The 26944-nt window shown below is 41.6% G+C and overlaps 1 protein-coding gene across 1 annotated transcript in view; it reads left to right on the top strand.

The window, feature by feature from the left end:
- TTN (titin) overlaps window positions 1-26944 on the top strand; it is a 315644-nt gene that overhangs the window by 128062 nt on the left and 160638 nt on the right. Inside the window, exons 120-156 of the mRNA XM_045294579.1 lie at window positions 760-838; window positions 983-1062; window positions 1229-1315; window positions 1546-1647; window positions 2083-2196; window positions 4966-5046; window positions 5238-5312; window positions 5542-5625; window positions 5763-5846; window positions 6130-6213; window positions 6446-6529; window positions 7784-7864; window positions 8166-8369; window positions 8490-8567; window positions 8838-8912; window positions 9119-9211; window positions 9888-9986; window positions 10192-10290; window positions 10390-10455; window positions 10667-10750; window positions 10933-11010; window positions 11501-11584; window positions 11852-11932; window positions 12227-12310; window positions 12718-12996; window positions 14870-14944; window positions 15758-15825; window positions 16537-16657; window positions 17443-17520; window positions 18743-18811; window positions 19010-19096; window positions 19206-19502; window positions 20582-20662; window positions 21983-22024; window positions 25356-25391; window positions 26643-26726; window positions 26839-26925. Of these exons, the coding sequence (XP_045150514.1) occupies window positions 760-838; window positions 983-1062; window positions 1229-1315; window positions 1546-1647; window positions 2083-2196; window positions 4966-5046; window positions 5238-5312; window positions 5542-5625; window positions 5763-5846; window positions 6130-6213; window positions 6446-6529; window positions 7784-7864; window positions 8166-8369; window positions 8490-8567; window positions 8838-8912; window positions 9119-9211; window positions 9888-9986; window positions 10192-10290; window positions 10390-10455; window positions 10667-10750; window positions 10933-11010; window positions 11501-11584; window positions 11852-11932; window positions 12227-12310; window positions 12718-12996; window positions 14870-14944; window positions 15758-15825; window positions 16537-16657; window positions 17443-17520; window positions 18743-18811; window positions 19010-19096; window positions 19206-19502; window positions 20582-20662; window positions 21983-22024; window positions 25356-25391; window positions 26643-26726; window positions 26839-26925 (3564 nt within the window). The remainder of the gene's footprint in view (window positions 1-759; window positions 839-982; window positions 1063-1228; window positions 1316-1545; window positions 1648-2082; window positions 2197-4965; window positions 5047-5237; window positions 5313-5541; window positions 5626-5762; window positions 5847-6129; window positions 6214-6445; window positions 6530-7783; window positions 7865-8165; window positions 8370-8489; window positions 8568-8837; window positions 8913-9118; window positions 9212-9887; window positions 9987-10191; window positions 10291-10389; window positions 10456-10666; window positions 10751-10932; window positions 11011-11500; window positions 11585-11851; window positions 11933-12226; window positions 12311-12717; window positions 12997-14869; window positions 14945-15757; window positions 15826-16536; window positions 16658-17442; window positions 17521-18742; window positions 18812-19009; window positions 19097-19205; window positions 19503-20581; window positions 20663-21982; window positions 22025-25355; window positions 25392-26642; window positions 26727-26838; window positions 26926-26944) is intronic.

The following is a 26944-nucleotide window of genomic DNA, read 5'->3' as shown; positions in this document are numbered from 1 at the left end:
ACTTGTTGTTCCCTTGTCCCTGGGTTTGTTAACACCACTTCCTTTCCCCCACCTCTTCCTCTCCCATGTCCCGCTGGAACCGTGGGTCCCAGTTTTCTCCTCCAGATTGTTTATCCTGCCTATCTTATCTAGGTAGACCTGCAGAGATAATAATATGCACAAAAACAAGACAGAGCAAAACAAAACAATGAAAGAAAACAAACAACAATAAAAAACCAATGACAAAAAAAGAAAAGCCTCTAATTAGTTCAAGATCTGTTTTGTTGACCTTTAGGAGTATTTTCCAGTCGTGTCTGATGGGGTGCCACACCCTGGCCCCAAAGTCTATTTTTGGTATTCTCTGGGGACTTTGTCTCTCTGTTCCCCTTGCTGTTCTGTTGCACACCCTTAGAGTTTCGCCTCAGTGTGGTGGGGTCAGATCGGGCGCAATTCCCGCGCTGTGTCTCCAGTGTTGTCCTGCATAGCACTATGGGTCAGTGAGGGATGTCGTGTCTTGTTGTGGGGCTGGACCTATGGTCCTCTCTGTGCTTTGTCTGCTCTAAGTGGGAATATCGTCCTCAGGGGTTGGTGAGCCAGGATGTGCTCTACTCTCTCTTCCTCCCCCTTCATTTGCTCCCAGGTGCTCTGATCAGACATGTCCCTCTCCCTGAGCTGCAGCTTCAGTGCTGTCCTCTGACGTGAATTCTTCTGTGGGGAGGGGGGCGCTGTCCACGTAGATGGGATTGGGATAAAGTCAATAAAACGTAATGTCTTTTCAAGTTCCTGAAGTACAGAAGAGAATTGTGACTGAAGAGAAAATAACCATTGTTACTCAGCGAGAGGAATCTCCACCCCCAGCAGGTACTTGACCCTGACTCGGCAAAATAACCGTGTCCTTCTCCCGGCTTCCTCCAGTGCATGTCTCCTTAACGGGCCTGCGGGGTCTCTGTTGTCCCTTCCTCTGGCCTTTCTGGGAATTTTAAAATCAAATTACCGTCCTTTACGTGCCAGAAATACCAAAGAAAGTTCCAGAACCCAAACGACCTGTTCTTCGGAAAGAAGAAGAAGCTCCGCCGCCCAAAGGTATGATCTCGTCCTCTTTCCAAGAGCCTTCTTTCTAGTAGGTTCCAAGGCTGGTGGCGGTTTTGTGATTTTTGTGACGTGAGTGCGTTGTGGATGTGTGTCCGTGATGTGTGCGGGTCTTCCGGGAGGAAGGTTGGAGTTCTCAATGTGTGTCGTGTTTCCAAAGTGCCAGCTCTCCCGAAGAAACCAGTCCCAGAGGAGAAGGTCCCAGTGCCTCTTCCTGTGGCAAAGAAAGCTCCTCCTCCTCCCCGAGGTAGGGTCTGTCTCCGGGCCTAGGCCCAGAACCCGTTGGCCGGGAATTCTTGTTTTTTGTGTGCGCCCCTCTTCCTTCACTGCCTCTTCACCTGGTTCACAAACTGGGGATATGTTGTGTGTGGTTTTGCTAGTGAAACGGGGGTAGCTGTATAACTCTTGACCGAAACGTGGAGAGAGACATGTTAACGTTCTTGATTTTTAAACTTCCACCTTCGTGCTTTCTTGAAGCCGAAGTTTCTAAGAAGATGGTCGTAGAAGAAAAAAGAGTTCTTGCCGAAGAGAAACTATCCACTGCAGTTCCTCACAGACTGGAAGTCATGCACCACGAAGGTACCTGCTGGGGTGTAGAGGTGGAACAGAGAGGAGAATGGGTTTGTGTGTGTTCTGGACATTGTTTCTTCTTTCCACGTGTGATTGGTTCACGTCAAAGTCATCCTCGTTGGCTGTTTCCTTCTCGTGTTCGTATCACAATGTGTCTACCGTTTGGAACCGAGTCATTTCTGTCTATCTTGGCCCCGAATCTAAGAAAGTGAAATTGGGTGCCAAAAATGTGCCAAGTGTGACGAGACTACCTGTGGACCTCATTTGACTAGCTTCTCAGTCTTGGGCTGCACTGGGCCCTCATCTTAAATCAACTCTCTCCTTCTTGTAAGGAGACAGTGCTGGGAAGCCATTCCCTCCGGAATCCGATCGAAGAACCACAAGACCTCTGTAGTGAATGCCTGTTTGAGGAGGTCGATTTAAACTCAATCTTCTCTTTTAAAGTATCCACAGAGGAGCAATGGAGCTATGAAGAAGAAGAACGAGTTTCCTTTTCGGTGTACAGAGAAGAGGAAAGAGAAGAGGAAGAGGAGGAAGTGGAGGTCACAGAATATGAAGGTAAATGCTACAGTAACTAGACATGAAATGGAATGTCGGTTTCCTTTTACCGCTTGCTCATCAGATCATGAAAAGGGGGCACAAGTTCAGAAAGCAACTATTGGCTTCAAGGCCAATAGTTTATATATATATATATAATTTTATATATACATATATATACATACATACATACATACATACACATATATATATAAAGTCGCTGTCAAGTTGAATCCAACTCATGGCAGCGCCATGCATACCGGGGGTAAACCGTGTTCCCTAGAAGGCGTTCGGGCCTGGAGTTTTCAGAAGTAGGCAATCAGCAGCCTTTCTTCTTGGACTCCCCCAGGTGGAGCTGAACTGCCAATCTTTCCACAGCTGGGGCTTAACTACTAGTGCCACCCAGACTTCACTAGCTGTGTCTTTGGTCCAAAACAATATTTGCAGCGCATTACTTAGAAGCACAGTGGCTTGACATTGGGCTGCTAACCACACGGTCAGCGCATCAACCTTACCAGCTGCTCTGGAAAAGATGGGGATTTCTGCTCCCATAAGGATGTACTCCCTTGGAAGCCCATTCTGTTCTGTAGGATCACAGTGAGTCAGAATTGACTCAGTGGCAGTGAGTTTGGTGTGGGCTTTAAAGTAAATATACTGATGTACTCCTAATCCACTCCCTTGTTTTTTTATAAGTGGGGAGGGGGGGAGGATTCAATAATTATCATTTATACCTTAATTTGAGGGTATACATCTAATCATGTACATATATGCTTTTTATTAAGTGACCTATTGAACAGGCATCCACTTACCATTAATAATTTATGTCTAAAACCTGAGTAATATTCTGTAGCTCGATAGGAGTAGAAAGCCACGTCCATGTCCTGAAAAATGAACTGGACATTCTATTACCCTATCAGAGGCAGAAAGAAAGGTCAGGCTTATGAGCCTGAAACCCTGAGTGCATAGATCTTTCCTCCATGTCATGAATGGAGGAAACAACTACATACCGTCTGTGGTCTGAAAGACTTGTCATTCAGATGTGTCCACACTTACACTGGCAGTTCTTTGTGGTTCCTTAGGGATCGAACAACAAGCTCTAGCTCAGCATCGGGAGACATTTTTAATGAGTTAGGGGATTGACACATTTCTTGTTAAAATCCAACATCCTGGTTAATATGATACTGTCTACCCAAAAGAACTTCCCTAGGAAAGCCCTAAGGTAGCTCTGCTGACAAGGGACAGCAAAAGTTCTTTACCAAAGTAACTTCCTACAACTATGTACATGCTCCCATCTAGTCTAGATTGGGAAGCAGCACTGGGGTCATGTACATAGGTTTAACAAGAGATAAATCTCACAACACATGGGACCCAGGAACAGGAGCGGGAATAGAGATACCAAAAGAGGGAAAGGGGGAGAGGTGGGAGGGAGGGGGCACCGATCACAATGAACGGCACAGAACCCCACACCCGCATCCAGAGAGAAGAACAGAAACCAGAGGGGAAGGAAGACAGTGGCCCGAGATCTGAAAATAATGAACAATCTACAATCTATCAAGGGGCCACAAGGGTTGGGGGCGGGGGGAGGGGAAAAAAAGAAGAGCTGATCCCAAGGTTTCAATGGAAAGTAAATGTCTAGAAAAGAACGATGGAATATATGTCAGATACAATTGATGTATGGATTGTAACAAGGGTTGTAAGAGCCCCCAATAAAATGAGTATATATTAAAAACAAAAATAAATTAACTTCCTTCTCGGTGAAAAGCTGAGTAGGATTGTAGTTCCCCTGAGATATCTTCCAGTACATCTTTGGTTCATAGCAGGTGGGTTTTTTCCCCCTTGTTCTCACTTGGGAGAAAAGTCTATGTGAAATGCAAGATGCACTGTATGACAGATGGCTAGTAAGAGAGCAATATTAAACAGAGCTCCCAAGAGGAAGCTCAGCAGCTCTGTTGGAGTTCTCGGGAAAGCCACGAGGTGAGGCGGCCTTCAAGAACCTGATGGATCTGAAGAAGAGCCTCCATCCCTTCCAGGAATGCTGGGAACACAAAACATTACATGCACACGGGAACGTTTACTTTGTATGGGTCCTTTTCCAGTTTCAGACAGTATCCATTATCCATTTCCTTCACTATGTACAAAGATCACAACTCTATGATAGTCTTGTGTTTTCAGTAAGCCCAAGAGTCATGAAAATAGGGGTGGCCTGAGAAGTTTACTTTTGATAGAAAGAGCAGATGTGCTTTTATTCTATAATTAACTTTAGACGCAGAAGCTCAACAATCACATAAAGATGCCTGCATTTTCTATCATACCTGTCCTTAATAAATGGGGAGAGGGGTGTCATATTTTTTCCAAGTCATGCACATGTCTCTTCTTTCTCATAAACGCATTTATGATTCCTCAAGTGCCATTGTGCCTTGCAGCCTTCAACTCTAGAGGGCTCTGTTATCACAGAAACTTGTTTCCGCTGCCAATGTCCTTGCTAATTTTGCTGCTAGAGGTTGTACATGTGGGGTGGGGTATGTGTTGTTGTTCTGTCTTGTACTTGTCCTGTTCTTCTTGCAAATATCATCATTATTATGATGATAAATTTGAAAATTAAATGGATGACAAAGATTTCTGATACTCTTTCAAGACATCCACTTTGATTCAAGCGGTCTTCTTCGGGTTTCTTAAATGGAAGCCATAGGGATTCGGCAAGTGTAAAATTTCTGCTGTCTGACAGGGTACAGCTGAAACAAAGATGAAAAGCACAATAATTGATCTTCTTTAAAATTGATTTCTTTAAAGTGATGGAAGAGCCTGAAGAATATGCTGTAGAAGAAGAGCTGCACATTATTTCCAAGAAAGTGGAAATGAAACCATCTGAAGGTATATCCATGGTTATTATATTCATTTTATCCTCTGTGTTAGGTTTCTCCCAGTTTTTACGTTCTCTTGACATTAGCTTATTGCTTGCATTCCACTCTTTGTAAATACCAAGCCTCAGAAAAGATACTTCTCATTTTTTATTAAAAATAAATCTGAACACTTATACAAGTATATTTCATAATCTTTTTAAGTGCCTGAAGAGCCCCGGAAAATTGCACCGAAACCAAAAGTCCTTGCAAAAGAAGTAGCAGCTCCACCAGCTAAAGGTACCATTGTCGCTGAAACACCTGCACGAACCCCTGCCCTCGCTGATGGGCTAGCACCTTTACTCTGCAGAACTGCCCCCCTTTTGTCAGCGCCCATGTATCCTAGCTGAGTACAGTCGTCCGTGTTTGTGATCATCTGTGGTTTTCGAAAGGGCCAGTTCTAAGCCCTCAACCTATGTGACTTCTTACGGAATGCAAACTAATATTCTTAAACTGATTCTTTCTAAAGTTCCTGAAGCACTTAAGAAAACTGTGCCAGAGAAGAAAATTCCTGCTCCAGTTCCCAAAAAGGAAAAGGTGCCACCTGCTAAAGGTACATTAGATTTTACTTTATTCTTGAATAAGATTTTATACGTATTGAATTCATCAAATGAGAGCGTTAGCAAGAACCTATGTGTTGGGTGTCTTACGTGTTGCATGTTTGACTGCACTGCCTGATGTCTCTTTAAGTACCCGAAGAGCCAAAGAAACCAGTTCCGGAAAGAAAGGCTCCTCCCAAAGTGGTTAAGACAGAAGAACCTCCCGCCACCAAAGGTAAATCCAATCCCCGGCCACCAAGATACGAGGAGGTGTCTCATCTTTTCTGTTCCTGCTTTGGGTCTCACACCTTGATTTAGATGTGGGTGATGTGTCTGCTGGTGGCAACGATGTCTTATTGCCTTGTCTTTGGGTGGAGGCCTCCTTATCTGGTGCGCCGTTTATTTGTGTGTCCCTTGTATATTTCTTACATGCTAAAATCACAGTACTTTGTGGAAATCAATGTCTTAGTTCCACTTTAAGTAATAGATACTCCCTAATCCTGGAATTATCGTTTAAGTGACTGAGAGGCACAAGCAAATTACCCAGGAAGAAAAAGTGCATGTGGTGGTAACTAAGGAAGAAGAGCCTCCAAGAACAAGAGGTACATCAGCCCTTCCACTGCGCAGAACGCGACACGGGCCTGTTTTCTTGACCGCATACGCCCTGGCTACGGGTTGGGGGTTGTTTGTGTTTGTGTTTTGTGGTGGTGGTGTCACAGCGGTTGTTTCATGTCTGACATGACGAAACGTCCCGTCTCCTGTGTTCGGTTTACTCTTATGCTCTCTGTGGTCTGAATGAGGGAACAAGTCTTGAAGTGAAATCTGTTTTTAAAGCGCTGGAGGAACCGAAGCGAGCTGCCCCAGAAGAGAAAGTCCCCAAACTGAAGCCCAGAAAGGAAGAGGCGCCGCCAGCGAAAGGTAGCCCCACTCTTTACACTCTCAAACTAAGCAATGAGGTATCAGAATGGCTCTATTAGGAAAATGCATGAGTGAAATACATATTTTAAGGTGAGGAATGAATACATGATATTTTTCATCACCTCTGAACTACACGTTTCTGATACGAGAAAGTACTGTTTCTCTTTTTTCTGAAGAAAAACAAAAAAAGAAGAAGTAAAGCTGATGTCAAACATGGGAAGTCTGTGTTCTGATGTGTTTTGTTGTTGGTGGTGGTGGTGCTGTTTATACTTACTTGTCCAATACTTGTTTCATGTGGCAGTCTTTGGGAAATTTTTTTAATTTCTCCAATCCTGAATTTTCTATCCTATCCCAGTAGTTGTCAGGTGCTCCGATTCCAACCCATAGTGGCCCCGAGCACAACAGAACACAACACGGCCCGCCCTGCGCCATCCTCACAATTGTTATGTTTGAGCTTATTGCTGCAGCCACTGTGTCCGTCTGTCCTGGCAAGGGGCTTCCTCTTTTTCACTGCCCCTCTACTTTACCATGCATGATGCCCTTTTCCGGGGGCTGGTCTCTCCTGACAACATGTCCAAAGTACTTGACACGATGTCTTGCCATCCTCACTTCTAAGGGGCACTCTGGTTGCCTTCTTCCAAGACAGATCTGTTTGTCCTTGTAGCAGTCCACGGTGCTTTCAATATTCTTCTCCAGCACTGCAATTCAAATACATCAATTCTTATTCGATCCTCCTCATTCGATGTGATGGTCAACATTCACATGCATATGAGGCGATTGAAATGACCATGGCTTAGTACTCAAAGTGACATCATTGCTCTTCAAACTGTACACAAAGAGGAGGAACCGTAGTTGGAAAGGATGGCCTTGGTGAAAAACGAAGCTGTGCCTGAAGAGCCTCTGAGAATCCCTTAGAATCGAGGTGGAGAACCCAGGTGTGGAACCCATCTATCTGTCTAATGTCTTTCACTTTGTGGGACAGTCATTGTTTCTGCTGTCTTCTGTTCGGTTTCATGTCTTTAAAAAATACGACTTGAGCTCCCTGAAGTTTTTCAATGTTCTCAACCATCAGAGATGGTATCAGGAGCATTCCGGAGTGTGTGAGACCATGTTTCTTTCCAGGTCTGCTGCTTTTTCTGGCCACGTAGATGGGCATTGCTATAGCTGTCTTTGGCTTGGATAGTGCATAATTAGTCCTAACTCATAGATTTTCAGAAGCTTGCAATTCACGTTTCACAATTGCTCTTTTTCAAGTGACTGCAATCAAAAAACAAGCTGTTAAAGAAGAAAGGATCTCTGTGGAAATCCCAAAAAGGGAACCTCGTCACGCTCAAGGTATATTTGTGCTTCAATTAAAGGATGAACCAAAGCATGCAGTCATATGGCTCTCTGCCTGCTAGTCCCCTTTTGACTCCTATACCTTCTTGGTTTATTATTGACTAAAGGCAGGGAACCTAACATTTCGAATCACAACTAGCAAATGTGCTCTGATACCTTGACCCACACAGGCAGTCAAGGTCTCCCATAACCAGTGCATGAGACCCCGAGACCGTTACAGAACAAGGAGATCAGAGCACAGTGCTACTATTCTAAGTAGACTCCAGTAGAAAGCCGCCTGTTGTCAATATTATTCCAGAAGTAACTATAACAGAAGAGAAACAGTGGTCTTACAGCCGAGAAGAAGAAACAATTTCAGTACACCGGGAAGAGGAGTATGAGGAACACGAAGACTATGGTTATGAAGAATATGAGGTGTACGAGCCGACCGACTACGCCGACTATGAGGAATATGGGAAGCGCGCACTGGAGCACTACGCAGCACATGAAGAGTACATCACAGGTATGAGGCCAGGGCTGTGCTGTAGACGAAGGGTACTTGCGTTGCTTTATGCCATTTACCCAATATTTCTGATGTGTGTTCAAAACCCTAATATTATGTACCTTACGTGTACTTTTAAAGAACCTGAGAAACCTATCCCAGTAAAACCTGTCGATGAAGAACCAGTTCCCACAAAGCCAAAGGCTCCACCTGCTAAAGGTAGCGTGAGAAAAACATGTTCAAATTACGAGACGTTTGTGCTCCGTCTATGTCTGTGCTGCTGTGAGACACGTATTGAAGTGTCGGTGTTCAAGGTGCACTCGGGGTGGGGGGTGGGGTGTACGTGTGTGTATGCGTGTGTGCTTATGTGTGTGGATAGTGGCAATTGGTATTTTATATGCGATGTCATCTTTGTTAGCTTTTTTTACCTTATCACTCTTGAGAAATCTAGTTCTGGTGTTGAAATCTCTTCATATTGATATTTTAAAGTGCTGAAGAAAGCTGTCCCTGAAGAAAAAGTACCAGTGCCCATTACTAAGAAACTCAAACCACCTCCGCCCAAAGGTACCTTACAAAGACATAACTACCACAAAGCATCTCTGTTGGTTCTTTTCTGTAAGTGTGTCCTAGTGCCTTGTCTGATGGCCTGGGGTTTTACTCCGTGGGTTGTTCTGGTCTTGATTCTAACATTCCACAATTTGTCCCGTGTCTGTTTTGCACTGTATTCGTGTGGTTGGTTTTTAATGCTCTTTCATAATTACTCTTTAAAGTGCCTGAGGAATCAAAGAAAGTTGTTGAGGAAAAAGTACACATTTCAATTACCAAACGTGAGAAAACACAGGTGACTGAGCCAGCTGCCAAAGGTATAATCATTTCCTTTCTAGAAGCAAATGCTTTATAATGTCTTTTTAAATTGGTAGTAAAATAAATTTTACTTGTGCTAAGTGCTAAGTGGGGACAAAAGGAAAATCTATTTAAAAAGATATCCATAGCCCCTCCTACAATGGCTGTGCCCTGTCAGAAGGACACAATGCACATATAATAGAATGTTTGCCTTCTATTTTTTTGATGTTGGATGACTATTTGACATGTGTATTCTTTATCTAAACAGATATGACAATATTCACAAGTTTGATAAATGTTCATTCTTTCTAACATCATTTTGAATATTAAAATTTTTGTCCTTTTTTTCTGATTTATACTGTGCATGAAGTAATTTCCCTATTTTTTTAAATGTACTTACCCAGATATAAATGTTGCTTTTTCGTAAATGTTTCTTACCAGTAAAGGTACAGTAAACGTCATTTCACATTTGAGCTCTGCTATTTCAGACTTAGTCGGTGTACTTTATGTGGTTTTATTCTTATGAGGTTCAGAACCCTTTACAAGTAAAATATAAATTTCCTTATAGATAAAAAAACAATATGTCACATTAGAGGGAACTAGAAAAGCATTTTATCTACTTAGAGTACAACAAAACAAGTATTGGCTGATTGCCTGTTTCTGACAATAAAATATCCTTGTATTGAACATTTCAAGTGCCCACGAAGCTCAAGAGAGTTGTCCCCGAAGAAAAAGTGTCTGTCACTAAAAAAGAAGTAGTGATACCTGTCCCTAAAAAGGAAGCCCCTGCCAGAGGTACCGAAAAACCCCTCAATGTAATGTGCTGTTAATGCTCTGTGGTGTTCAATTCATGTGCAGTTCTATGTGTGAAGCTCTTTTGTGGGAGGGTAAGGCTCGTTTTCCCTGCTGCAACAAATGGGCTTTTGTTCTTAAGCTGCTTGATTTTGTTGAATCATGGAAAAATGACCAACTTAAGATGCTATCTTTAAAATGGCAGAAGTGTCTAAAAGACAAGAGCCAGAAGAGCCTGCCCTTGAAGAGGAAGTTGTAACCGAAAGAGAGGAATATCTTGTTGAAGAAGAAGAAGAAGAGTACATCCGTGAAGAAGAATACGTCCGTGAAGAAGAATACGTCCGTGAAGAAGAGTACGTCCGTGAAGAAGAGTACGTCCGTGAAGAAGAGTACATTCACGAGGAAGAGTACATTCATGAGGAAGAGGAGCTTGTAACTGAGGAAGAAGTGGTCCCAGTGATTCCAGTCAAAGGTAGATTATTTCTCCTGCATAGAGAGATAGCTGCATCATTTGGGGTGTGGTTGTGTGATTCGGTCAGATCCTGGGTTTGTTAATACCCATGGCCACTTCTGCTGCTTTTAGAAACAGAATTGTACATGCTGACGTCTGATTTCTGCGGGTGCTTTTTGTGTTGTATGTCTTGGCTGCAACATAGTCAACATGCTTATTAATGTCTTTAAAGTGCCTGAGGTACCTAAGAAAGCTGTTCCAGCAGAAAAGAAGCCCGTTCCTGTCCCCAAGAAGAAGGAAGCACCACCAGCAAAAGGTATACTGAGTCCCTCACCATTCTTATCACGGTATTTGGAAACTCACTTCTTCCGATCAACAGTCAAATCTCTTTAAGTACCAAACCTTGTTGCTATCTAGTTTTCAAAAGTGTCGATTGTTCTCTGCATGGATGTGCATTTGCTAGCGGTTAGAACATAATGATCAACAATATCTTTAAAGTGCCTGAGGTCCCCAAGAAGCCAGCAGAGAAAGTTCCTGTGCCCACTCCTAAGAAAGAGAAGGCCCCCCCAGCTAAAGGTACAGCTCCTTAAAATCCTCGGGGGAATGATACAATAATTTACCCATGTTGCATAACTTAGTGAGTCGTGTGAGTCCTTTCCCCATGGCAATATTAACAATATTAATACCAAGACAGAGATCGTCCAACTGGTCACCCGGGCATTTCGCCATGGCCTCAGCTCGAAATGCTGTCATCAAGCTAGGTCTGTGCTCCTTGTTTGCTCTTCCTCTTTCAGGGGTGGTTCTTAGTGCGCCCTACCTTCTTGTGGATGCACCAAAGCGTACAGAACACTCCTTGATCAGGCAGCGTGTGGCATATCTTTAGTGTGCATGTGTGTGTGTGTTCATTTTTGAGTAATTTTCTCCATTGTTTGCGTGACTATTATTAGCCTTTTCCATCTTGAAGTTGGAAGATGTTCTGTGATGTTTTAACTAAGCCTTTAAATGACCAGCTCTTTATTTATGTGCAAACAAAATGTGACTCTAATCTGATTTGCTATCTTTAAAGTTCCTGAAGTGCCCAAGAAACCTGCACCAGAGGAGAAAGTGCCAATACCAGTGCCTCAAAAGGTGGAAGCCCCACCAGCCAAAGGTACATGCACTTGCACTGTCACATGAACTGTGTCGTTGATGATTCAGATCTGCCTGTGACTAAGAAATGGAGAGACTCAATCTCACGCTTCTAACAGAGGCAACTCTTTAGTATAACGTCTACAGGGGAGACAAGGCTTGTTTTTAAAAGAAAGAAAGCTTCTTAGAATACCATGGTTATACTGCTAGTTGGAGGGTGCTTCAAAGAGTTGGCAGAAGGCAATGTTCTTAAGGTCTCTAATTTTTCCTCTGAATCATTTTTTTAAAGTGCCAGAGGTTCCCAAGAAGCCTGTGCCCCAGAAGGTGCCGGTTCCTGCTCCTAAGAAAGTAGAAGCCCCGCCCACTAAAGGTACATCAGTTTATCATTTAAAGCATGTGATTTTTTTTTTCAAACTTACATTTTATATACAAGGAAGTCTTCAAAGAATTCATGGGGAAATTCCATTATTTTCCAATTCCAGTTTTACATAACTCTTTGAAGTCCCCTCATACATTCACATGCAAATTCACACTATGGTATGCTTTAAAAAGCGTATGTCTTGTGAGAAACATATAGCAGACATTTCATGGTTTCTTTTTCAAATTCTGATGCTCTAAGACATGTAAATGAATACATTCTTAAAGACAAATCATGTCTTTAAAGTGCCAGAAGTGCCCAAGAAGCTCATTCCAGAAGAAAAGAAACCAACCCCTGCTCGGAAAAAAGTAGAAGCCCCACCAGCCAAAGGTACATTAAATCTCACTTGAAAAAAACCCCCAAACTCACTGATGTCCAGTTGATGACGACTCAGGGTAGAACTGCCCCTGCGGGTTTCTGAGACTGTACATCTTTATGGAATCAGAAAGCCTCGTCTTTCTCCCATAGAGCAACTGGGTGGTTTCGAACTGTTGATCTTGCCCTTAGCAACCCAATGCATAACCACAATGCCACTGGGGTGCATTCTTGAATAGCAACAGGGCCAAAACGGAAGCTGGTGTTATACAGCCTTACTAATGACTACTAATGCTTGATGCTATCTACTTCGATGACAATGACGCTTGAGGATCACAGAGTACGCATGGTCATGCTGCCTCTCTGTTGTAAGTGTTCTGTATATAAGCGACCCTTAGACACTTGAATAAATGTCTTTCAAGTGCCCAAGAAACCAGAAGCTGTGCCAGTGCCAGTTCCTGTGGCTCTGCCCAGGGCAGAGGAGCATCCGCCTGAGGAAGAAATTGCCGCTGAAGAGGAAATCCCACCCGAGGAAGTGGAAGTTCCTTGGGAGGAAGAAGAGCTTCCTCCTGAAGAAGAGGAAGTTCCTCCTGAGGAAGAAGAATTTGTCCCTGAGGAAGAGGAAGTTCCTCCTGAGGAGGAAGAATTTGTCCCTGAAGTTCTTCCGGAAATTAAGCCGAAGGTGCCGATTCCTGCACCAGGTTAGCAGCTCTTAGTGGAATCATCAAGACTTCTGTCTTTGTTTAATTCTGTCTTTGCTCAATCATCAGGATGTCTGTCTTTTCGTCTTTGTGTCTGTCTACAATGTATCCCTAATGCTTTCCTCTCTGTGTTGTCTACCATCGGAGTCTTAGACAATGTTTCAGACGTACGGGCTCTGATCATTGTGTGTCTCTCTATGGTAACGTCTCACTCCGTATGAAGTATGTTTTAGTTATGTGTCGTCTTGTTCTCGTGTCTTCTATGACAAACCCAGCGCTGCACCTATGTTTCATAATGCCTTACAATGAAATGTTTTTAAGTGCCTGAAGTGCCGAAGAAACCTGTGCCAGAGAAGAAAGCCCCTGCGCTTGCTCCTAAAAAAGTGGAACCTCCTCCGGCCGCCAAAGGTACCCTTCCCTGAGTGACAGCACGTACCCAGCGCATCACCAGACAAACGAGGGTGGAAATGCTGAGCAGGAAAAAAGCATACTCACAAAATGCCCACCCCACGGTTTCCTTGCTGCAAAATGTTCAGGGGCACCCATAGCGTTTCTTTGCCGGGCGTACAAGCAGCAGACAAGAGCAAAGACACAGGGCAGAGCCCCACAGCTGCCACGAAAGCTCTGCCTGGTTTCCTAACATTTTCTTAAACATCATACATTTTATATTAACTTGTTGCACAGATACATCAGGGGGGAAATGGCATGGAAAATATAATGAAGAGATCTCCATGTAATCCTCCAAACACATCTAACAGCCTTTATACAGAAGACCGGTGTTACAGGAAGATTCATGTTATTTGTCAAAATACTGAGCAACGGTTTCTATCTTCTGATACATAGAACTAGTAGCCCAACCAATTATGATTTAACCTTGAACTAGGAATTCCTTTCAGCCAACTGAGCTTCTGAGTATTTGTCGGTGAAATGGCGTTACTACCAATAGTCTTGTTGGGCTCAGATGTTACTGTCAAGGTAAAAATAAAGAATCTAAAAGTATTGGATTAGTGAACAAATTGTATCTAACCCCGAAAAGCAAGCCTACTGCCATCGGGCTAATTCCAACTCAGCAACTCTGTAAGACAGAGCAGAACTTCTTCTTAGGGTTTGGAGGCGGCACGTGTTTATGGGAGCAAACTGCCCCCCTCATCTGTCTCCCACAGAGCTAGCTGCTGCTGGAGGATTGCGAGTGCTGGCCTTCGGGTCAGCAGCCCAGTGTGTAACCCTTCATGTCACGGAACCAACCACACTCTCTGTCCCCAAGTCAATTCTGACACACAGCGACCCCTAGAGGACACAGTAGACTGCCCGCTAGGTTTCCAAGGCTGTGACTCTACAGTCTCACCTTTCTCCCTAGGAGCAATTAGTAGTTTCAAACTGGTGACCCTGCAGTTAATGGCCTAACACATTACCCACTATGCCAGCAGGCTCCAGTGAATTATCTCTATCCAATATATTCCATCAGTTCACAGTACATAATGTATTTTTGCCTTCGGGCTCAATGATATTTTGTACAAAAAAATCACAGTATTGCTACTTAAAATAAGCATAACCTTTCTCCCATCAGACATATGATCCAGTACAGTGGCAACATCGATCCTTTATTTGAGCTCAAGGTTATCGATATACTGTGTAATGATTTAATACATGGACGAGGAAAATTGTAATGGATGAAACGGCAGCATCTATCCTTTGATATTCAAATATGTTGCTGAGCCCTTGCTGTACAAAACCTAGTTACATCATAATGTTTGGTCTTCCAACTTGTACTATGCTTTTTTCCTGAGTGGTGTTGAATGTTGGTCTTTCTGTGTGTGGACTTCTTATCTTTTTTGCCCCACAAAATAAATCCTATGAAATGATGTTTTTAAAGTGCCTGTGGTTAAGAAGAAAGTGCCGGAAAAGAAAGTGACCATTCCCAAGAAAGAGGAGGCTCCTCCTGCTACAGGTACTGCTTTCCCCCAACAAATTAGATACTTACGCTGCTCCATTTCTTCCCTTCATCTTAACCGCGAGAGTGTCCCATTTCTTCCCTTCATCTTAACCGCAAGAGTGTCCCATTTCTTTCCATGTTATCCCTTATTGTTGTGTCCATTGTCTCTGGGTTTGTGAAACTGAAACTGTAAAATGAAATAATCTCTTTAAAGTGCCTGTGGTACCAAAGAAACCTGAGCCAGAAAAGAAGGTCCCTCCCGCTGTCCTTAAGAAAGCAGTGCCTCCTCCTGCCAAAGGTACAGCCTCCTCTCAGGGGGATGAGCGGACTGCCATGATGTTGAACTGCAACGTTCAACAGAAATGAGTGTGTTGTAGTGTCTGGCATCTACATTGTCACCTGTGAAGCTGTTGAACTGGTTTGTCTTGGGTCATTTTGTTCCACTTTGTGTTTATGTAGTTCATGTCTACGCTCTATGAATGCTGTGTCTAAAACAAAAACACCATGATCATATCTTTAAAGAGCCAGAAGTAACTATGGAATTGGTCCTTGAAGTACCTATTGCTCTTTCTAAAATAGTAGAAGCTCCAATAGTAAAAGGTAGACTTTATCTTTAAAGGACCCTTCATCTTGAACCACATACTCCTTTCTTCTTGTTTCACTAACTGAATCTGTGGAAATATCAGTGTGCCATCTTGTGCTTATTTCATCTTGTGTTTCATGGTGTGTTCTGAGATGTACTTGCTTGTCATGAAAAACCAGAGCTTGGTCTTTCTGTGCTCTTCTCCGGTTCTTGAATTTTAAGTGCTTAAAACAATATCTTTTAAGTTCCTGAGGTGCCTAAGAAAGTGGAAAAGCAGCGGACTGTGCTCCCTGAAGAAGAGGAAGTCCCGCCAGTTGAAGGTAGATAACTTTCTAAGAAAATAGCATCTCCAAGGTCATCGTTGGCTTGTCCTTGTCGAAGACTTGAAGGAGCTGAATACACATTTCAATTCAGAAAGTAACCATGTCCAGACTCTAGAATACATTCTTGTTTTCCTTGTAGCTATCTGATAGGCAAACTAGAACCTGTTGAGTTACCTTTCTTATATATTGATTTGAGTGTACTTGGTGGTTTATTTGTTGTTTGTTTTCTTTTAATGAGATTCTTTTAAGGGAAAGTGTGTTTTTGCCATAAGAAATTCTTCAAATAAATACCCTGGTCAGAAATTGCAGGTTACGTTTGTCCAAGGAAGATTCCTGCGTGATCCTGAGTAATTGGTGCAGAGAATCTGGTTCCCCCTAGATGGCCACTTGACTTCCAGCAAGCATTTTTTTGTTTTAAGTAATGACTTTAATTCAAGTTTCTCTGAGGCCTGGGAAAGGGCTAGTGTATTGTAAAAATCCTTCAGATTTTTCCCCCAAGGAACAATGAATTTCTATAAACCTTGAAATTTGAACAATGAGTTACTATCTCTGCTCAGACAACCTCAACTTTCTCATATGTAATTTACTCCAATATGCACAGAATTGTAAAATATAATTTGTAAAATAATCTCTTTAAAGTGTTTGAGGAGCCTGAAGAGCCTCTGTTGGAGGAAGAGATCCCAGAAGAGCCTCTGTTGGAGGAAGAGATCCCAGAAGAGCCTCTATTGGAGGAAGAGATCCCAGAAGAGCCTCTGTTGGAGGAAGAGATCCCAGAAGAGCCACCTAGCATTGAGGAGGCGGAGGAGGTGGCCCCGCCCAGAGGTACATCTCATAGAGTCAGATATTTTAAATAGTTCCTGGTCAGATCTTTCTCAGAATAGGTCAAAATCTAATATCAACAGTGCCTTTTTTATTACACATTGTAATGAAAACTTGAATTCATTATCATTTGAACTAGTGCCTTACCTTATTTCCATGGCACTGAGTCTCTTCCGCCAGTACGCATTCTTACACTGTACTTAGAATGAAGAGAAATTATTTTTGTAATTATTTTCTCCGCTCAGACCCTACTGTCATACATTTCCTAGATTCAGTCCTTAATTTTTCCTCAGTGTGAAGGTAGGGGAAAAATCTATCTCGGTAATGAAATCGAAGTCCCTGAGGTGTGCGTATTGTTAACCCAATCAGCTGCTCACCCAAAGGTTGGAGGCCAGGTTCGCCCAGCAGCCCCGAAACAGGGATGGCGTGGTGATCCTACTTCCAAGACCTCAGCCTCTGAACACCTGGTGGAGCACATGCCTCCCCCTAGTGAACTTGGAGTTGGCCCTGAGTCAGTCAACTAAATGACAACTTCTCATTTTTGTTTTACTTTGGTTTTTTTTTTTGGTGGGAGTGGGAGTGAAAGTCTTTACTCTTTAGGGAAATTCTTAACTCATGATTCCCTATTTCCGAAGAATAGCCTTCACACCTCTAGAGTTCTACTCCAATGATGTACTTACTAGATTTTATTGTTAACGTCTTTTTAAAAAATACACCAATGTTTTGATGTTTTGTGGTGTGTTGATCGCATGCCATTTTTCAAATATGCCCATGACATCTCTTTCAAGTGCCTGAAGTAATTAAGAAACCTGTACCTGAAGCACCTGCTCCTGCTCCTAAAACAGTGGAGGCTCCACCCGCGAAAGGTACATCAAATTCCGATACAGAACTTTATATTTACTTTAACATTCTGTTGGCGAAGTACTGCTTCCTAACAGTCATTTAAATAGCAAATTTATCAAACCAGCTTAGAAAACCATTTATGATTGAGAACCAGTAGAAAGTCGATTCATTGCATTTCTTTAGTCTTTTGGGAATGATAAGAATGTATGTGCATGTGTGATATGAAAATGAATCAGGTTTCTTATTATAAATAGGTTGGAATTTTAATACACTGGTACATCTCTCTGTACTTAAAAGACAACAACAAATTTCTCTTCCCCCCATCCCAGGCACAAACTTTATCCCATTACATCAGTAGGGATTTTTCATGTAACTATACTAATGATTTCTACTGTGCTTATTATTTTATAGGGTTTCAATCTGTTCTGAGGTTGGATAATAACTCGTCTAAAGTACTTGTCCAAAATACTTAAGGTTACTATAGAACGTTTACTTCTACTCACTAGCACAGTGGCTGCCAGGAGGGGGCACACCCGTAAGGACCATGTAGATGCAGCCATGTTTCCTTGGATTGAGCACAGGATTGCTGTGAGCCTGAAGCAACTCACACGGGCACCCACCCAGCACCAACAGCTATTACTTCCTAATTAGGTTAAAGATTCAGTTAGCATTCTAATGCTCTCAAAGTATGCTGTCCCTGGTGCAGTCGTAAAAGCACTTGACTGTTAACCAAAAGGTCAGCAGTTCAAACCCAACAGCCACTCCTTAGAAGATGAGGCTAACTGCTTCTGGAAAGATTGATAGCCTTGGCAGCTTCCTGGGGCAGTTCTACTCTGTCAGAGGGTGGCTGTGAGTCTCAATGAACTCAGTGACTATAGATTGGGGCCTTCCCTGGGGCTTAAGCACACTGTGATAGTAATTAGCTTTCAAAAAGAGAGTTCAGTGAAATAGCTATAATAGTAGGCCCCGTATTTGTAACCCTGATGGTGAAAAAAAAAATTAGAATAGCAGGTATTCTTTGCATAAATATTTTCTCCTAAGAGTATGTTTGGTTTAAATGAGTGATTTGGGGAAAACATCTTTATTACCCATAAAACTAGTATCCTGAGGTCTACAGTAACTTTTGGGACCATTGGATTGTTGTAACTCTTTGTTGCAAAATATGATGATATTTCTGATGGTTTTTTTTAAGTTATTTTATTATTGAGCCTTGTCAGATAACTAAAACAGCTAATATCTTTAAAGTGACAAAGAAAGTTCCTGAGGAGAAAATACCTGCTCCTGTTCAGAAGAAAGAGGCGCCTCCAGCCAAAGGTACATTTTTTTGTTAAGCTTGAACTTTCTTACCTTCCTCAGGAAGCTATGCATGCCATCTGTCTTGGTGCCCTGATTGCTTTGCCATCTTTTGTCTGGGAAAACTTGCTCTTCACAATCCTAAATATTAAAAACTATATTTTAAAGTGCCCGAAGTACAAAAGAAAGTCCCAGAAAAGAAAATTCCAGAAAAGAAAGTCCCAGAAAAGAAAATTCCAGAAAAGAAAATCCCAGAAAAGAAAATTCCAGAAAAGAAAGTCCTTGTGCCTAAAAAAGAAGCTAAAGGTATTTTGGGAAAGCATCTTTGATTTTCATGTCTTGTTGCATGCAAGCCTTTCTTCTTTTTTTCTTTATGTTTTGAACTTACATCTTGAAAAATAATCTCTTAAAATAGATACTCTTTCAGAGAGAACAGTCTTCGAAGAAAAAATATCAGTTGCCTTCCACAAAGAGGAAGTAGTGGAAAAAAGACTAGAAATAATAGAAGCAAACGTGGAAGAATTTCTTGAAGAAGAAGAATTCCATGAAGTTCAAGCATACTTTGAAGAAGAAGAGTTCCATGAAGTGGAAAAATTCATCAAAGTAGAAAAACATAGAGTTGGCGAAGGATATGAAGCTGAGGAAGTCCATAAGGAAATAAAATTCCTAGAGGTCGAAGAAGTGTATGAAAAACCCAGCGCTCCACCAAAAGGTACAGGGATCTACCAACTGCTATATCTTATTCTTTCTTTCTTTTAAAAATGTATTTTATATCCGATTTTGACAACTAGAACATCACTTAATTCTACATGATAAAAAGTCATGAAATTCTTTCAGTATGAACTTGAACTACTTAATGCAAAAAATCATGTAGGAATGAGGGGAAGAGGTTATGAATTTGATACCCACCTATTTGTATAAGGAAGTAAATGCATGAATTAGGGGATTCTTTTTTTAAAATGGAACCAGGACTCCTGGGGGCAGAGCAGGTTAGGTGTTGGGCCACTAGCCCCAGGTCTGCAGTTCAAACCACGAGCTGCTCCACGGGAGAAAGATGAGACTTTCTGTTCCTGAAGGAGTTACAGTCTTTGAAATCCACAGGGCAGGTCTCTTCCGAGAGAGCCACTATAAATTGGAATCCACTTGAGAATTCAATGAGAGGAATGATCAATGATCAGTAACAATTAGCAAAATAATTGAGTTGTCATCAATTGCGTGAAAAGTTGTCATCAATCTGACTTACATAGTCATATAAAACCACCATTGTTTTAGTAGGCTTCAACCCATTGTTCCCAAGCTGATACATGTCAAACGTTACCGACATGTTATATTTTCTCTAGAGAAGTCACAGAAAGTCGAGGAAAAGTTGACATGGGCATCTACATGCTACCATATTCTGAGAATAAATAGAGTGCCAGCAAGTTCTGTGTCATATCTTTCCTTTCGTGTCACAAACCTATTGTGAGGGTTTGCTAGAACTAGCCGAGGTGGGCAACCTTGGAAACCCAGTGGAGCAGCTCTGCAGGGTCGGTCCAGGTCAGAGTCACCTGGACGCCTCCATTATTGGCTTTCGGTCATACGAAAGAATGTGTGTGGGGGGCTGAGGACATAGAGTCAGGCTGCACTATAGGTCAGATTAGTCACAATTAAACTTGTTTGGAAGTACACGTGGTATAAATGCAAAAAGAATACCTGAGAAAGCATTTTTGTGGGCACCTCATTGTACTCAGTGACAGAGCCCACAATACTTCAAGAATTCATTCTGACCCAAAATTGCTACTGTCTTTGAAGGGGCTGAGATCACGGAGAAAAGAGTGCCTCTCAAAAAACCGCCCCCTAAGGCTGTTCCTCCAAAAGAACCACCAGCGAAAGGTATTGTGGGGGCAGTGGGCGGGTTCTCTCCTCAGCTTTATGGACCCTCACACCTTGGTCTGTCTGCTAGGTGAAATGTTTCTTGTCTGTTTTGTGCTTGGGGAATTTCCAAAGCAAACTAATACCTTTCAAGTGGCTGAGGAGCCAAAGAGAATTTTCTCCGAAAATGAAATCTTTGTTGCTATACCTCGAACATTCAAAGCACACACTCCCAATAACGAAACCTTGAGCCCACGTGCTTTGTTTTGTCTTTTCCCCTTCTTGGTATTATGTGTTTATAAATTCACTAATGTACTTCCGGATAAACCATGTTTTCTTATTTATTGTCCTACTAACTATAAAAACTGAGTAAATAGGTTTAATGGCTTTGCTTTTTCCATTTTTGTAAACATCTTAAAGTTCACAATAGAAATTTAAAATAGTACCTGAAAAAAATACTTGGATTTTTTTAAAGAGTCTAAAATACATAAGTTTCACTAAAAAAAAGATATTTTTAACCAAAGCAAGGCCAATGGATGATGCATTGTTCATTTTTCTGATCAAGTTCTACCATCCTAACATGGAAAATTCCTGTGGGTTTTTACTTGCTTTTAAAACTCAGCTTCTGTGAAATACTGTAACAGGTTGGACAAACTGATGTTTCGTTTCATTTTGTGTGTACATCCTGTTCTGTGCTTGTATTTTTCTTGTGCTGTTTGTTAAAAATCTTTAGGAATGTTAAAAGGTACAATAAATTCTTCTTATTACCTTTAAAGTACCTGAGGCACCCCAGAAAACCATCACAGAAGACAAAGTTCCAACGGCAAAAGGTATCTACTTTTGCAGATTCGCCACCAACCCACAGTCCCTTTGCCTCAGCGGTTATGTAGACAGAGAGCATTCTCCCTTCCGCGTCACAGTCTGGCTGGCATGAACCCTATGTTTCCATGCTTGTAAACCTTCCTTCTCGTGGTGGCTCGCGGAGAACGAAGGCGTAGGACTGAAAATTGTGGTGTGGAGGAGTCCTTGATTAATCATTTTCTTATTCGGTAATTGATAGAAAAAGCCTTCTCTCACAGAAAACTCTTCAGTTAGAGGTTATCGTCAAGTCCTGGTTATGTGGAAACAACTAAACAAATCAAAAAAGAGGCACAGCCAAAGAGCAAGCCCCTGCAGGGTGCTCTACAAGGTGTTCTAGAGAAAGGCACTGACTTCGTGCTTGGCTAACTTATCAGATCTTGGGCTTTTGGCATGATTGTTGTTAGAGTCCCCTTTTGTTCTCTTGATATCTTATACCCAATGTGCTGTTCTTAAAAATAAGACAAACAAATATCTTTAAAGTGCCTGCAGTACCCAAGAAAACTGTGCCCGAGGACAAAGCTCGTGAGCCTCCTCCCCCAAAGCCTGTGGTTCCACCAGCTAAAGGTATCCACTGACCACAGCATGAAATAGCCCGGGTTTAGTCATTCATGGTTTAGAGGAGTGCGTGTGGTGTTAAAACCCGTACTTTGTTTACATTCTCGTGTTTTATATATTTACTTATAAGAATTAACATACTAATATCTTTTAAGTTCCTGAAGTTCCTAAGAAACACATTCCAGAAGCAAAGCCGCCCACTGTCCCTTCGGAAGATACGGAGATAGACAGTGAGTGTGGGAAATGATTAATTCCCTATGACTCCATGTGTGCTTAATCTACTGTATTTGTCTTCAGAGTCTATAAGTCTCCATCTACTAATATCTTATAAAAAACCCAACAGGCCAAAAGTCATTGGCTCTCCATGCATTTGTGTAGCACTTAACTTCAGATAAGATACATTTTTTTTCTCACCAACTGAGGGGGAAAAAAACCCCAAACCTGTGACATTGCCCAATTTAAGATGTCATTTGTCATTTTCCTAACCTTTCCTGTGTGAAGATAGCTTTTGCTCTGAAGTAGTTTATTTTCTCAATGTGGAAATTCCATTAACTTCATTAAAAAAATTTTTTTTCAACTGAGTTTTGTAAAGTCAAAATATTCCAGCATTTTTTTTATTCTTCGCAGCAATTGTTGAGAATCTTTTGACAGTGTTATTCTTGATCAGTTTAAAAGCCCATTAGACTTCAAAATAATGAATTGGGCTTTTTAAATCATTAAATTTCTGATTAAATAAATTCAGTAGTCAATCATCGAATAGTAAAAACTCTAGTAGTCAAGATATTCTTCCATTTGCTTTTCATCCAAATCTCTCCCCCATTTGTTTAGACTCAATTTGGCAGTCAATCCTTTGTATTAGATAAGAAAAAAAAGATACGATCACATTCTGCTTTTTATTTTTGAGTTTGAGTTACAATTCTCAACCAGCCAGACTCTCTTTCTTGAGCCTGGACACATTATTTTCATTTACCTTAGCTTCCAAATATTTAGTAATTATTATTTTCTCTGATTTGAATCCCTAAATGCTTCTCTCATTCACATTAACAATGGGTTAGTTAGATGTGGTTTGAAAATATGAGATAACTTTCTAGAAAAGGGAAGGACGAGTAGGTCAAACAAAAGAGAAGATTTCTCAGTGTTCAACTCAACATCTACTCTACTCTTCATGCACAAACTCACTTTTCAGAAATTGTAGTATAGGACAATTTTATCAATAACTTTCTATAGGAAAAAAAGGAAGTATTATGTGTTAAGTCCCTAGCCGGTAGATTCCTTCATTTAATTGTAATGATCATAAAGAAATGCTGAGAGTTATATATCAGTAAAGGGAATAACGTGTATTCCTGGTCAGTGTGTTCTTGTCACTAATTCCTGTCTAAGTACTCCTGTTAATTTTGGTGGGCATCACATAGATTGTCTATTAGGTATTTCTTAATACTGTCTGATGTCCACCTTAAAACTCTTCTAATTGTACAAACACTAATATCTTTAAAGTTTATGAAGCATCTGAAGAAACAGTCGTGGAAGAAAAAATACTTGTGTCTCATCCTAAAAAGGCAAAACCTGAACTAGCAAAAGGTATATACACCAATGATCTGATATGAAGAAAAGTTATTTTTAAAAACACATTTCCCATCACCACTTAGAAACATTCTATGCTTATTTCTCTTAAGTACCCGAACCACCCAAGAAAGTTGTCCCAGAAGAGAAAACATATGTGACTATTCCTCAAGAGAAAGAAACACCAGTCATTGAAGGTACATTTCAACCGCTTCAGATTTAGATGAGTATATTTGACTTCAAGACCCACCTGGGGCATGTGATATAATTTATTGGGTTTCCGATTACTACGAGTAAACCTACTAATATCTTTAAAGAACCTGATACGACCCGAGAAGCTCTTCCAGAGACAGAGGGACCTGACGCTATTCCTGAAATTCCAGAGCATCTTCCAGCTGAAGGTATACATCTGGTTATACATAAAAGAATTCTTTTCTCTTCTTCAGTCTGCAAATATGTTTTGAGCCTCACAATCTCCAATGCTAAAATAATAACATCTTTAAAGTACCTGGCATACGCAAGGCAAAGGAGCTTGCCACACCTGGGCCGCTACAAGCCCAGTCCCACTCACATAACATGCAACTACAGATGAACTCTTAGGGGACACCATCTGCAGGTCTACTTTAAAGTCACAGTAAACGGTTTGTTACATAATAAAATAACTTTTATTATGCCATGTCTGCATGTCTCTTTACCTCTTCTCAATAACCAAGTACTAATATCTTTAAAGAATTCGAAGTCACCAAGGAAGACATTTCGGAGGAACAAGGTCCAGTTGTTCAAAGAAGAAAACCACCAGCACCCAAAGGTACAAGGAAGAAGAAAGGCACCTGCCTTACCTCACGTTTTTCAGAGTTACTTTCTTTGTCGTTGCGCGTAAGCCCTGTAAAAGTGCTGACATCTTCAAAGCCCAGATGCTGCCAAGAAACCCATTTCAGAGCATAATTTTCCCCAAATCAGCTCTGTTATACACAAGTCATCCAAGATAAATAGAGGGTGGGGGAATGTGTTTGAATCTTTTAATTTATACACAGGGAAGATGCTTGGCTATAAAGAATCTCCAGAGAAAGAGCTCATAATGTACAGATATGACAGGTAGATTTCTTAATAGAGAAGAGTGATGACTGTCTACCAAGAAAAGAAAAATCAGACTAGCCAGAAAAAAATAAAGGGAACACAACACATAATAGTGTCAGAGGCGACCAATAAAGCAGTGCCTGACAATCAAGCGGTCTTACTGTTACCAAAGAAGCACATTGTGGAGAGCAGTTTTCCAATCTGGATTATCATTGTATATGGAGTTGTTATTGAAACCTTTAAATTTCTGCAAAGCGCCCAAGTGCAATATATTACTATCTTTAAAGTACTTGAATCACCTCAAGGACTTGTCTCATAAAAGGAGACATCCAGGGCTGCTCCCAAGATAATTGAAACACTGCCCACTGAAGGCCTCATTCATTCTAGCATTCCTTCTTTCACTCGTTTAATGGCTTACAGTAGGTGTCTAGTGGCTGCAAGGTGCTAGGGAGCTGGGAAATAGCAAATTCTATTTAGATTCAGTTCCTGTGCTCAAGTTCTTATACCTCACATCAGCTGATTGCGGAAACACCCTGGTAGTCATAACCTTGGTTCAAGTGTGATCAATGTCTCTATTGATCCTCTTAACCTCTGAACACTAATATCTTCAAAGTGCCAAAAGCTACAAGAGAAGTTGCCCCTCAAATGAAAGCATCTGAAGAAGTTCCTGAAGAGCCGGAACCCCCGCCTGGGAAAGGTACATGTCGCACGTGCACAGATGGTGCAGAAGTAACTGCCTCCCACTCTTCCATTTCTGTTGGGTTTTTCTGTGTTGTTGTTGTTTTCTCCTGATGCTTTCCAGGACGCCCAAACAGAAACATGCTGATATATCTTGAAACCATCTGGAGTCCCACCAGAAGTTCCCTATAAAAGAAAAGACTTGTGGCTGTTCCTGCCAAAATGGAAATCACTCCGACTTAAAGTATAGAAATCACCAGTACTTAATAGGAATGTTTGGAGAGCATCCGAGCGAGACGGTGCAAGAGAAGAGAGAGCGCTCTTCCCAACGATTCTACGCAACCTCTTAGACTTAGCTGATGGGCGAAGAGGGCGGGTTTCTAGAAAACGGCAGTTGTGAACTTATTGTGGCTACTGTGTTGTACTGATAACTTTTAACTCCTAAATGTGAAAGACTAAGATCTTTAAAGTGACTGAGGTGCCTCACGAAATTGTTCCAGCAAAGAGAGTTCCTTCCAAGAAAAGAGAACCTCCCTCGGTTACAGGGACAGGCTGCCATGCCCTTGGACTCAATAAGCGAACATCCTTACAAACAGCACTTGAGACCATTCTGTGCTTCATCCTCAGCTTCGTTACATTAAATGCAAAATATACGAACCTCTTGAGGTGCCTGAAATTGTCCCTGAAAAGACAATGCATGCAATTCCTCACAGATATTCTATCCTATGAAGGAACTCAGGGTTGGAAGTTTATAGTTGAAAAAATGTCTTTTCCTGTATGTGTGGCTTTTGTCTGTCCTTGTTCTAATCACACCTAAATGTGAAAATATATATGTTATCTTTAAAGTGCCTGAAGCTCCCAAAGAAGCCCCTGAAAAGAAAGTACATCCGCCTGAAAAACCTGAAGTCGTACCTGTCAAAGGTACATTCTTCACTCTCCCTTCCTGTGGGAATTAGGGAACAAGAAAGAATTGCTCCTTCTAGTCTAGCTTAGAAGTGTCTTTGATTCCTGTGTCTGTTGATCGTGTGATTCAAATGTCAATTTACTAATATCTTCAAAGTGCCTGAAGCTACCAAAGAAGTGGCCATCAAAAAGAAAGTACCAGAAGCTCCTCCCCCCAAGCTAGAAGCTCCACCTGTTACAGGTATTTATTACCACGGTTCTCAGGCTCCGAAGGGAAAAAAATAAAAAGCTCTTTGTCCTGAAAATGTCTCTGTGTATCAGGTGGCCTTCATTACTTTTAAGTGTAAAAATATTAATATCTTTAAAGTGCCTGAGGCTTCCCAGGAAGTTATCCCTGAAAAGAAGCGTCCTGCAGCACCTGCGAAAAAGGCTGAAGTTCCACCGGCCAAAGGTATCGCTCATCTACCTTAGGTTTAAGAAGATACTAGTCTTCTCCTCTTGAAAATATGTTGTTCTCCTGGTCTTCATAACGCCTACATGTGATTTCACTAATATCTTTTAAGTGCCCGAGGCACCCAAAAAAGTGGTCCCCGAAAAGAAAGTGCCTGCAGCACCTCCGAAGAAGCCTGAAGTCCTCCCACCTGTCAAAGGTACTTGACAAAGCTCTTG

The sequence above is a fragment of the Echinops telfairi genome, unplaced genomic scaffold, assembly GCF_000313985.2.
Source record: "Echinops telfairi isolate 266 unplaced genomic scaffold, ASM31398v2 ScPeMD7_3;HRSCAF=10, whole genome shotgun sequence".
NCBI lineage: Eukaryota > Metazoa > Chordata > Mammalia > Afrosoricida > Tenrecidae > Echinops > Echinops telfairi.
The sequence above is the reverse complement of the archived record's forward strand: the minus strand, read 5'-3'. Positions and strand labels throughout refer to the sequence as shown.